Genomic DNA, 12,631 nt, shown 5'->3' with positions numbered 1-12,631 from the left:
GTACACAATACCACTAAAATAAACAGCAGGACCTAAATGGAATGCTGAACATTTAGTATTATCTTAAAATGCTAAAAGCAAATTGATTTTGAGCAAAATCGCAACAGTAGATTTTGCTATATAAAAAGATTGATTTTACATTTTTGCAACAGAGTGAAACATTTTACTACTAAAATCATGTACTGGTCAACAGACTTTAATTTACTGCCAGCTGCCAGATCATTCAGTACCAAGAAATGTTATAGAAATAACGTACCAAGTATTTGTTTTCCATGAGTAGATGATAGTACATGTATCCAAACTGAAATAACCGCTAATGTACAGACCCTCAAGGCAGCACTGATAGGTGTCACATCTACCCAAAACAAACTACCTAAAAAAGCTAAACAGTATCAGTCTGTGTTTCATTTCATACCAAATCCATAAATGGGTGATGATCAAAGTAACAAAATGAATAGAGTTCAAACAGAAACTCTTGCTTTTCTGGGCTTACATTCACAGGTTATGTCTCTCTGTCCACCAGACAAGGTGGCTTACCCACTTTCCCACCTCTCTATCCCGCCATCAAGCACTTCTTCTCACATTGACTCTCCTTGTCTTTCTCCTATTACCTGTTATACTCAAGGTGGAAAGAAGCACAGTCTAAAGGAATAAATACAGTAGGTGGGATCAGGAGGTGTAAAGAATAGAGCACATAAGAGGCAGGCAGGCGGTGTGAAAACTGGGAGCTCAAAAAGTATCAAAGCTCTTAGTGCCAAAATTCATTTGCAAGCTGTGTAAATATCTTTGCATAATATGTTTTAAAACTCTTATGTTTTAATATTGTTTTTATATTGTCAGACGTGTGAGCCAAGGGAGTGTTTTTTACGGGTTTGTGTTGAACAAATATGGGGAAAGAATTAAGTGTGATGCTGCTGTTTACATTTATTGCATCTGTTTTCTTAGAATGGAGGAAGAGAAACCCTGGAGGACCACTGATGCCGAGCCTCATACTTACAAAGCCCTGCCTCTTCTGTTAGAACATACTATGGAAGACAGCTGAAAGCCGACATTCAGATACAGACCATCTTCCAAGAACTATAGAGCTCTACAGCTGATTATGGCACCTGCCAATCCGGTACTTTGGCATGGTTGTGCCCCACCTGTCCTTTGTGCCTGCCTTTATTTACAGTATTTTTATCATTATTAAAATGTTGTCATTACACCATTATGTGTTCCAGTTTTTTGGATAGAACTCATGATTTTGTGACTGTTTTTGTAAGATTAATGCTTATAGTTGCTATGCCAGGTGCCAGTCACATCACACTGCAGTCATATGACATATTCAGTCATCACTCTCCATCTTTATAAGATAATAAATAATAATAATTCTTTACATTTACATAGCACTTTTCCCACTACACAGTTTGCTTCAGTGAGTTGGGAGTCGTAGCACCAACCTTGATGATGCAACAGCAATCATTTTTGCACTATTAGGCTCACTACACATTAGCAGTTAGGTGGAGAAGTGGTGAGAGAGATAGAGAATTAGGCACATGGGATAATTACAAGGCCAAAATGACTAGGCCATGGAGGGCAATTTATCCTAGGCATCGAGATACACCCTTCTCTTTACTAAGGATGTTTTTATGGTCACAGATAGTCAGGACCTTGATATTATGTCTCATCCGAAGGACAGCACTATTTTAACAGCACTGTATCCCCATAACTACTTTGGGGCATTGGGATTCACATCAAAAACTATAGGATAAGGGCCCTCTGCTGGCCTCACCAGAACCTCTACCAGCAGCAACCCAGGCTTATCCTAGATGGCCCCCTTTCCAAGTGCTAGCTAGGCTCAGACATGCTTAGCTTGAGGTGGATGACCTTTACTGAAGTGTATGTGGTATGCACACGACATTTAAGCTTTTGGATATTCAGTAAACCAAAAACTGTCTGGTGAAAATGTGTGATTTATTTTTTCATTTATTTTAGCTGTGCTTAGGACCTTCTTGCTCCTGTTTTGACTACACCTTACATCTTATGTTTTGTCTTTGTATATTGGTATTATTTGACTTTTGATGCAATAATTCTCCTTTCACTTAAGTTCCTATTCATGCCATCATCTACTGAGCTAACAACCCTTTTGTTCATTGGAGTTAAATTAAACAACACCCTGGTAACAATATCTATCCAAAATAGATTGCAAATGTCATTCATGAAAAACAAAATGTGATATAATAGAACAAAGCATTAACTTAATCAAAATGAAACAAAAAATAGAAAAATTATCACAATGAGGTTTTTCATCACACTGAATTCTAATTTAATCCAAAAACATTCAAAAATAAACAAGGTGAAGTGCAAAGATAATTTAAAACAGAACAAATGTATAACAGGCCTCACCAAAATAACAGTAAAATTTAATCCCTTGGAGTTTGGAAGGGGTTCCCTCCCTGACTTTAGTTTCTTTTATCACTATCTAGTTTACTGTTTTACTGATTTATTTTTAAATATTTGTTACTATAAATTTTTTGGAGGTAGCACAGTGGTAATGCTTCTGCCTCACAGTATGTAGAGTTTGCATGTTCTCACTGTTTCTTTGTGGGGTTTTTTGGGTGCTCTGGTCTCCTCCCTAAGACATGAAGGTTAGGAGGTTTGGTGATGCTAAATTGGCATGTGTGTATCTGTGAGTTCACCTGGCAATAGGTTGGCACCCTATGCAGGAATTGTTCCTACGTTGTGCCTTATGATTGTGGGTATAGGCTCCAGCCCTCACGACCCTGATCAGGATTAATCAAACTTAGAAAATGGTATGGTATAAATATTTTCTTCATTTCTTATTTATATATCTTTTTATTAAGTGTTGTTCATAATTTGGGAGGCAGTAAAGAGACCTAGGTTCGCTTCCCGGGTCCTCCCTGCGTGGAGTTTGCATGTTCTCCCTGTGTCTGTGTGGGTTTCCTCCGGGTGCTCCGGTTTCCCCTCACAATCCAAAAACATGCAGATTAGGTGCATTGGCAATCCTAAATTGTCCCTAGTGTGTGCTTGGTGTGTGGGTATGCATGTGCCCTGCAGTGGGCGGGCGCCCTGCCTGGGGATATGGTCCTGCTTTGCACCCTGTGTTAGCTGGGATTGGCTCCAGCAGACCCCTGTGACCCTGTGTTAGGATATAGAGGGTTAGACAAAGACTGACTGACTGTTTATAATTTTCAATTATTTTTGTAATTTTCTTTGGGTTTTTAATTTTGTCACCATTAGTTGTTATTTTCCTTGTCCATTGTATGTGGAACCTAGGTGGGCGGGGCCCCTGTTGGTCACAATTGAAAGCACTTTGGATGAGTTTTGTTAGCAGTGCTGTTAATAAATCCTTTTTTATAAGGATACTGATGGAATTTGCCTCTGTAAAAGCCAGAGCTGAGCAGTACTCCTTCTTGTCGACACATTTAGACTGTTTTTGCATTTTGAACTTTAAAAGCCTGTTCAACACTTTCAGACGTAGAGATGCCTGAAGCCTCCCAGTTTCCTAGGGTCACTCTCCCCTGAGATGAGACCTATTTTGGGGCAGCCCAATTAGGATTCTGGCTTGTATTTTGTGGGACTTTTTGACGGACTCTCCCTTGCATCATTTATGTGCTGCAGCCATTATACTGTAGCATTGTGCTGCCTGGAGTATGGGCCTGTTTGTCAAAATGAGGCCTATATTTAATTTTGGTAAACTAATTATGCCTTGGCAATGTAAAGCAGAAATGGTCACATTAAAAGTAGTTAAATTCAGGCTTGTTTAAAATAATAGAGAAGTTGCCAGGATTTAGAGAGAAACTGAGAAAAGAAAAAAACACATCAAGAAATACATGTCCTAGTACAATAAAATTAAGGCAATAGATACTAAACTTTTAGCAGCATCCTGCAATTGAAAGAGAATTAAGGATCTAGATGATGTTTATAAGTTTTATAATTTGAAGAATCATTTACATACAATCTACTGTAGATTGCAGTGCAGCAAGCATTGAACCTACATGCCCCATCAACAAAGTATTCTTTTCTGAAATTCACTTGAAAGTCTTAAACCATTGCACCTGAGTCTCTAGCCATTGGAGGCAAGTTTCCAGTTACTTCTACTGCCTACTTTTATTGCCATATCTATTGAGCCGGCTACTCTGAGTATGCAATTGCTTCTACTGCTCTACCATTTCTATGTCTGCTGTCACCTCCATTAAGCCACCTACTTCAATAAATGTTGCTGTTTCTTTTGTGTCACTAATTTAAGCTTATGTTGCTGTCTCCATGTACCCTCTAACTCCAGTGTACGCTGCCATCTCAGTTGTGGTACTTGTTTCAGTGTCTGCATGAATTTCTGTTATGCCACCAACTTCAATATTTGACCCACCAGTTTCTACCCTTGTCATTTAACATGGGCCTGAACCTTGATGCTCTTGTCACTCATGATTAGTCACCAGATCTTATCTCTCTTTTTTTCCCCTCTCCAGCACTCCCTTGGTGGCAGGTTTTTACCTGATGGTCCCTTACAAGCTGGTTATCCCTGTAAGATATTTAAAATAACACTGTTCTGTCACTAAGTCTTCATAATTGTCAGGCACATGCTCTCCTGTTAGGTACTGTACCTTGCCGTCATGGTTAGGGCAACACAGAGGTTTTGCTGCCACTGCTGCACTCACTGATCCAAGAACGCTACAGGACTCCGGACAAGAGCATTCTGGTTCACGCTGCAGCACCTCCATTAGGTTGGTAATGAAGAAATTATTCTGTAGAGCAGCCACACCTTTCTCTGGGAGGATAGAGGTTTGTCTGCACACAGGGCATGACAATGTCAGAGACTGCGGAGGAATGTAATTCTGAAGACACCTAGGGAATAAAAGAAAGTTGGACAACAATGTTACTTTCTTTATCAGTCTTTCCACCTAAATATTTTCATTGTGTTTTTAAACAAATACCACAATGTCTTTATGACAGCTTGATCACAACTTCCATCAAGTCTGTCACCTGCTTATGATTTTCCATCTTAATTTGTCTTAACTTATAGCATAAAGTTTTTTTATTTATTTGTTATTCTGCATAATATTTGTATTCATTCACAGCACTTTTCATTTGCTTTATAAGTACTATTGTTTGTCCATCGATCAACAGTATTTTTATTTTCAAGCCCATTTCATCTAATTAAGGGTCATACTGTACTTTCAGTTTATCACAGCAGTATCATTGAGTACCAGGCAGACACCGGTCACTGGGTACGCCCTCCTATAAATACTCACCAAAACAGGGTTAATTCAGAATCCTCATTTAGCCTAATGTGTGAGATGGTGACAGAGTTGATATGCTGCAATCTGAAGAGTGGATAGGCTGCAACCTTATGTATTTATCATTTTAGATTCCAGTATTGTACCCTGTCATTTTCTGTGTCGAGTTTGCATGTTACTGTTACTTGCATGTTACATGTTAAAAATTGTGCAGAGCTTTAATTTACAGGGCTCAAAAGCTGTGGAATGATCTGTCTGCTACTATAAGAGATGATCCCTAAGTCATTGCTTTTAAATCCAGGCTGAAGACTCATTACGTTAGTTTAGCATACCCTGACTAGAGCTGCTGCTTAGTTGTGCAAATTGCATCTCTGTTCGCTAGTCATTTGTACAGACATATAACTAATGCAATATTTATAATCTGTTATTAGCCTTCCTCTATTCAGTTTCTTATCTCTCAGTATGTTGATGTGGCACTTGATGCCACTGCTCACCTGCCTATGGAAATGTCATCTCAGATACAGGAAGCATTGGAATCATCAGATGGAAAGATTCTCTTATCAGACTGAACGGCCCTGTACAGACTCCACTGTAAAATATCCAGGAAGGGTAGGTGGCTAGTTGGCCAAGGTTTCCAGGACTGATTATGTCTGACTTTGTCTTTGATTTTCTTTTTTACAATTTTTATCTCTTCCGTTGTCAACTGATCATAGTTTGTCAATTGTTAATGATAGATACTGTTGGTTTCCATTTATGTTAATCAGTTCCTAATTTTTTCTGTGTGTTTCAACATATTTGTTTAGTAATTCTGCATTCAATATAATCTATACTCGTACAGTATTTTACCTGAGGATATATTCACGGCAGTCCCCATCTGTATTCAGTGAAGAGTGATATATAAAAGTAAGTTGTATTGTATGCCTGGCTTTTTCTCTGGGTTCTCTCCACACACATTCTGACCAGGTAGTTTTCTTATAAATAGTAATATACAGTTTCACTGCTATTTTAATTTAAAAAAAGCACATTCCAAAAGTCATGCATGGTAGGTTTCCTGATGTCATTAAATTATCCCTTATAGGTCAGTGGGCCCTGCCTTATACTGGCACCCAGCCCAAGATTATTGTTCACCTTGTGACCCCTTGGGAAACACTCTGATCCCCCCATGATCCTGAACAGGATATAGCAGGTTTGAGAGTATATATGCATGTAATTAAGTTATAATAAAGAGTTTGGTGTATAAGTTGAAAACTGGAGTAGCCAAAGTAAAAAAACTCAGCCACAGAGATAATATACAGAATCCACACAGATACTGGCTAAGCAGATATTTTATTTAAGAATAAATAATAATTCATAATTTCACTATAATTAAAAAAAAAACAGATTTAATGTATAGGTTCAAATAGTGGCACAGAGGTTAAGATTGCTGACTCACAGATCCAGTATTCTGGGATTCCATGTGAACATTTGAGTTTTGTTGTCTGCACATACTCCCATGTCTGCATGTTTTTCTAATAAATATTGTTCCATTGTTTGACCAGGGATTTACACAGCTCCCCTCTCACACTCACAACCGAGCAAATGTCTAACATTCATATTTTCAGGTTTTGGGAAGGAACTGGAGTGGCCAGAGGAAAACCAGACAGAGTGCATTCAGATGCCCACCTGGGAAAGCAAACTGGTCTTTAGGCACTGTGAGGCAGCAACATTCTACCATCATGCCTCACTTTCACAAAATAGATATTTTCCATTTTTTTGTAAAGTAGATTGGCTGTTTTTGAAAGGGTTTGAGAACGTAATACTTACAGCCAATAGTGTTCATATGTGAACAGTGTCTACAGTGTTCATATGCAAAATAAAATATAACCTGTGGTTGTATGCACATATGTTTCTGTGTGCCATTGTACTTTCAGGCTACTAGCAATGTGTTATATTGCACACTAAAAAACAGAATGGAACCTGGCTGTGATATATGACTATGTTTTTACTATGGCTTATGCAATATCTAAGGTGTGCCTGTGTGTGAGCTGTAAAATGGCTCCATGTTAGTGAGTATGTGAATGGGTCTTGTGATGGACTGGCACACTGTCTGCAGATGGCTTCCTTCCTTGTTCACAATACTGCTAGCATAGATATTGGCTACCTGCAACCCTGAACTGAAGAAGCAAGTTGGAAAATGAATGGATAGACAGATTGCATGTATTTATAAAGCATACAGACATACTGTTAACAGCATGCATAAATCCATCTTTTTGCGTTTCAAACTGAATAGCATAAGATTCAGTTTTGCATGGGAAGAATCCTAAAACTAAACTAACAACTATTGTATACTGACCTTTCACAGAATGTGTGTAGGCAAGGCAGAACTTTAGGGTTGTGGTAATGGTCAAGGCAGATACTGCATACAAGGAACTGTTTGTCTATCTGCCGGACCACAGGACTGCTGCTGGACTCTCGCCTTGCCATGGTAAGCAGGGTAGAAGAGATGCTACAGTTGGTAGGGTCAGTTCATCTATAAAAAGAAGAGAGGGAGAGATAATAATAAACCAGCCCATTGCGTTGTTTTATTACTATAAACTCCATGTTTTCCAAAGCTGAAAAAGTTCTCCTTTGGAAGCAAAACAAATAAAATAACTGCAATTGAAAGATTTCAAACTCTCTGTGAATTTAGAAGGAATTAAACGGATTTCATAATGGATGATTGCACATGGTGGTATTTATGTTGTTTAAGCTATATCTTAATGTTTGCATTCTAGTTAAAGGCAATATACACAGAGACCTCGGCATTATCTTTTATACTCAGCATTATGCAGCAGTTTTTAGGGTTTTTTTTCACAATTTATCTTTTCACCTATTGCTTCATAATCCAAACAAACTCCTAGTCTAGTCAAAGCAGTGCTTATGTTCAAAGTGAAAATTAAAATATAACAATCTCAGCACTGCTTAGTCCAGGGTCACAGAGGCTTGTAGTCTATCCTAGCAGGTTTGAGCACAAGCCAAGGCCTGATTCTGGACAAAAAACAAGAACGTTAAAGATAAGAAAATCAAGTACAAAAAAGAACAAGAGAATCTTTACTCATCAATGCAAAAAAACTCAAATTAGAACGGCTAAGTAACTGTCTCCTCTAGTATGAACACTTCAGTACTGCCGGTGGCCAGCACTGAAAAGGCCAGCCATTGAGTAGCAGTGAAGCGGGTGGCGATTCAAATTGTAACACATTCTAATTCCCACACACATAACATTCTCAGCTAACACCATGAGATGTTGTGTTATTACTGTATATGTAATGATTGTAAATGTCTTGATTAAGCTGGGAAATGAGGTAAGTATGTACAAACATGTTTAAAAACCAGGGGAAGTTGACACCCATTGCACACCCAGTCTACCTGGAAGGAGGTCTCTCTGTGAATTGCCTTTCCCAAGATTTCTTCCATTATTTTGGTAGGTTTTTCTTGTCTTCTTAGAGAGATAAGGCTGGGGGGGCTGTCAAAAAACGGGTCTTTTAAAGCCTATTGAGGCATTTGGCTCCAACAATGATGGACGGATTAAAAGGAAGAAGTCTACGTGACCATCATCATCATCAAGCCCTTCCGTGAGAACCCTAAATCCAAAGAGGACTGTTTCATTTATGTTAGGTAGAATGCCCAGAGGGGACTGGGCGGTCTCATGGTCTGGAATCCCTACAGATTTTATTTTTTCTCCAGCCGTCTGGAGTTTTTGTTTTTCTGTCCCCTGGCCATTGAACCTTACTCTTATTCGATGTTAATGTTGATTTATTTTTTTATAATTATGTCTTTCATTTTTCTATTCTTTAATATGTAAAGCACTTTGAGCTACTGTTTGTATGAAAATGTGCTATATAAATAAATGTTGTTGTTGTTGTTGTTGTTATTTCTAGTGTGATTCTGGGCTACACAAGAAATACATTATTGTTGTTGATGGAGGAAAACTAATCTTATGTGTACAATCTCAGTCTCAGGCTCTGTGAGTTGAAACGTTCTGTAGCGTTTTATGGCTTTTCTCTAAGTACTAGAAGGTATTTTCACATTCCAAAGATGTACGTATTAGATTCACCGTCATAGTGTGGGAAGGTGTGGGTGTATGTAAGAGAGATCCATGACATGGAGTGACACCATATGATGCAGGATTCGGTCCCATGTAAAGCTCAATGCTCCGGGGATAAAGAGGAACAAATAATGAATTCATACATGAATGAATGAATGAGCTGAGCCAGTGTGAATCAGCCGAGGTAAATGAAGGTGCCCTTTGATGGATGGGACCTTCATAAAGCTTAATTTTGCTTTGCAGTTGATGCTGAACGCAGAGACTTCAGCTCTCTATAATCCTGTATTATAATAAGTGGCATATCTTACGTGAGGATGGTGGGTTTTATAGGGACTGATTTAATGGTTACACCTTGGAAGGAGATGGATATGGTACCTGTTAGAAATACAGAACACATTTAAATTATTTATTTTTTTAAAGAAATACACATTTCTAGTGTGGGATAAAGCTCCCCTCCATGCTTTTCAATAAGGATAGTCTTTTGGAAGGTTGATAATTCTCCAGGGAAGCATTTATCAAAAAGTATAAATTATTAACACCTTTGTTTTTAATTCACTGCAATGCTACATTCTAGCCCAGTTGCTTTGTGTAATCCTTTGCTGCTTGGACCATGTTCCCAGAAGTTGCATCTGATTTTGTGATGTATCTGACAATATAAAAAGCCACTACTGTGATTTATTTTCTGTCGAACCTGGTGGACTTTTAAAAGACATTCTTGCCTATTTACATCAAGTTATCTTTTGTTTTCAACACTGGTTTGTTTTTAGCTTTGATTTTGAAATGCCTCTTTTATTAATTGTTAAACTCTCTGTTGCTTTCGTGCCTGCCATGTGTGCCTGCCACATCTTTAGTTGCTCACTTCCTGGTCCTTTCTGTTTCAGTGTGTATATCCCTGTGGTGTCAGAGCAGCACATGCTTTCCCATTCTGTCCCAAAACTTAAAAAAGCCTCTGGTGAAAGCTACTGACATCACTTTTGCTGCACATTCAGCTCCTTCCTCTCTTGCGTTGACAGATAAAATCTAATAGACACAGGATGTGAATGTCTCTGACGAGAGCAACTTGTAGCAACACACTAATGCTGTCCTCTCCTCTTACTTTTAATGCTGCTGCCTTTTGCTGATTCCACTTCTTGACAATCAAATGAGGTTGTTCCAACTAGATCCCAAACCTCTATATGTCTGTGTGTCTTCCCAGGTTACAGTGGGTTCAGATTAAAAATGCATGAATGATTTGCCCCAGTGAGAGTGAATCTGTATATATGAAGGTACCGTGTGTTGCACTGGCTTCTTGCCCAAGGCTGATTTTTGCGTTGTACCTGAAGCTGAGAAGATAGGCTTCAGCACTTTATAATCCAACATTAGAACTGTACTGAATGAATAAGTGAATGAATGAAATAGACCAGTGTGAGTGAATCCAAACAGATGAAGCTCCCATGGGCTCATGTCCAGGGTTGATTCCTCCCTTTGTACCTGATGATGCCAGGACAGGCATTAGAATAAGTAGTTTAGGATAATGAATCAGAGAAACAATGGACATAAAGGTGCCATGCCAGGGGGTAGACCTTCCACACTGGGCTGATTTTTGTCTTGCACATGATGTTACCAGAATAGTCTCTGAGTGAGTCCTTATTGAACTAAACAGGTTACAGAAATGGATAAATGACTATGTATAGATATTTTCATCGAGACTCTCCTGAAGAACGTTTGCCTTCCCTGTATTTGCTATAAATTTTCTCCAAAAGCTAGGCAACCTTGGCTTGTGAACGTACTTCTGTAATTCTCAATTCCTTGATGAAAAACCTAACCAATGAATGCAACAAATCAGGAGCCAGACACAGACACAGGACGTGATCTGAAACATCTGCTCTTCGGTGCCTGAATAATTGAAATCTCCCAGTTGTGAATAGGACCCTGACAAAATGACAGTGCTTTTCTTCTTTCACAGCAGGTACATCGGGAATGCATCCATTTCGCAGAGGCATTTATTATTTATATATTATTTATAATGAGCAACACATAGGAACTGTTATTTTCAACAGTTTCTTTCAATAGAATGCAAAAACAGGTACAAAAGTCATTTTAAAAAGCATGGCTGAATGAACAAGCGTTGTCACCATTTGAGGTAGTCATGATGGGGCTCCGATGGCTTTTTGTTTTACTGATAGAGTCCTCATCTAAACACAAGACTCAGTGCTATGACTGTCATGGTGAAGGAATGGAGTTGCACTAAACAGGTTCATACAGCTGCCAGGATTATGTGCCATTCATTTTTACATTCTGCCCTCATATCAGAAATGTCGTGATTGTATATTTTCATTTTCTCAGAAATACAGACCGATTAAAGCAGTTAATTAAAGCAAAACTCATGTGCCCACTTTAATTGATGCTTATAAGCTGTAACTGAGTTATATGTTTCCAGAACTGATGCCACTGTTGTTAGCACTTCCAACTTTGTAGACAGGAATTTCTAGTGACAGACTTCAACCATCATATGATAGGTGTCCAGTTCTAGGCCCAGTGTGAAACCTGAGTGTCCACCCTGTTTCTGTACCTTTGTCTTCTAACTCAGGCAGATTGCGAACTTTAAAATAGCTTGGTGGCTCAATGGCTCAGAGGTTCAATGAGTGTAGATATGTTCTGTTCCAACCAGGGTTGGTTCATGCTGTTAAAATGGATCCAGCTTCCTTCAGTGCTGTAAAGGATGAAATGGATTCAGACGATCGATTGAAGGTACAGCTGCATAAGGGCCTTTGACTGCAAAACCTACAGACTTTGAAATGATCTTTCTGCTTGGATAATGGATTTACCAAAAGTTCAACAATTAAATCGTGGCTGAAGATATCCCACTTTTGCCTTTTACGCTCTTATTAAAGCTGCTGGTACAGCTGTTCATACTACAGATATGTATTTGTCTAAAGTTAAATTGTGCCAGTCCTCATGAATGGCAGTTACTAGATCTTTTTGTCTCAGAATTCACACATGGTGCCATCACTGCCTTGCGTAAGCTACAGCTTCTTCCCACAATAAATACATAAAAGTTATTGAGAATCCTTGGTGCTATCAGTGACAGACAGCAAGATTAAATTCCTAGTTATGGACTTTGAAAGATGCCCAGGAAGGGGCAAGTGACCTGTTGACCTGGGTCAGCCCGATTATGAATTTGCTCTTTCCATTGAACCTTGAGCTCCCAGAGGTTTGACTTTTCTAGGAACATTACTTGCAACAGTTTTTGCTTTCCTCACCATTATTGCCAGCTGGCCATATCCACCATTATCTTAATCTGACTTCATTTGTGTCTGTTACTTTATATTTTCTAAAATCATCAGTGCAA

At 38.8% G+C, this 12,631-nt stretch overlaps 1 protein-coding gene across 2 annotated transcripts in view; it reads right to left on the bottom strand.

Annotated features, from left to right (window-relative positions):
* The window catches only part of LOC120523085 (tripartite motif-containing protein 3-like), a 124,467-nt gene that overhangs the window by 87,250 nt on the left and 24,586 nt on the right, over positions 1-12,631 (bottom strand). For both annotated transcript variants that reach the window (XM_039744054.1, XM_039744055.1), the window contains exons 2-3: positions 7,570-7,746; positions 4,605-4,845 (exon numbers count right to left, since the gene is read on the bottom strand). In XM_039744054.1, the coding sequence (XP_039599988.1) occupies positions 4,605-4,845; positions 7,570-7,700 (372 nt within the window). In that variant the 5' untranslated portion in view covers positions 7,701-7,746. The remainder of the gene's footprint in view (positions 1-4,604; positions 4,846-7,569; positions 7,747-12,631) is intronic.

The sequence above is a fragment of the Polypterus senegalus genome, chromosome 2 (assembly GCF_016835505.1).
Source record: "Polypterus senegalus isolate Bchr_013 chromosome 2, ASM1683550v1, whole genome shotgun sequence".
Classification (NCBI taxonomy): domain Eukaryota; kingdom Metazoa; phylum Chordata; class Cladistia; order Polypteriformes; family Polypteridae; genus Polypterus; species Polypterus senegalus.
This window is presented reverse-complemented; position numbering and strand designations above follow the sequence as displayed.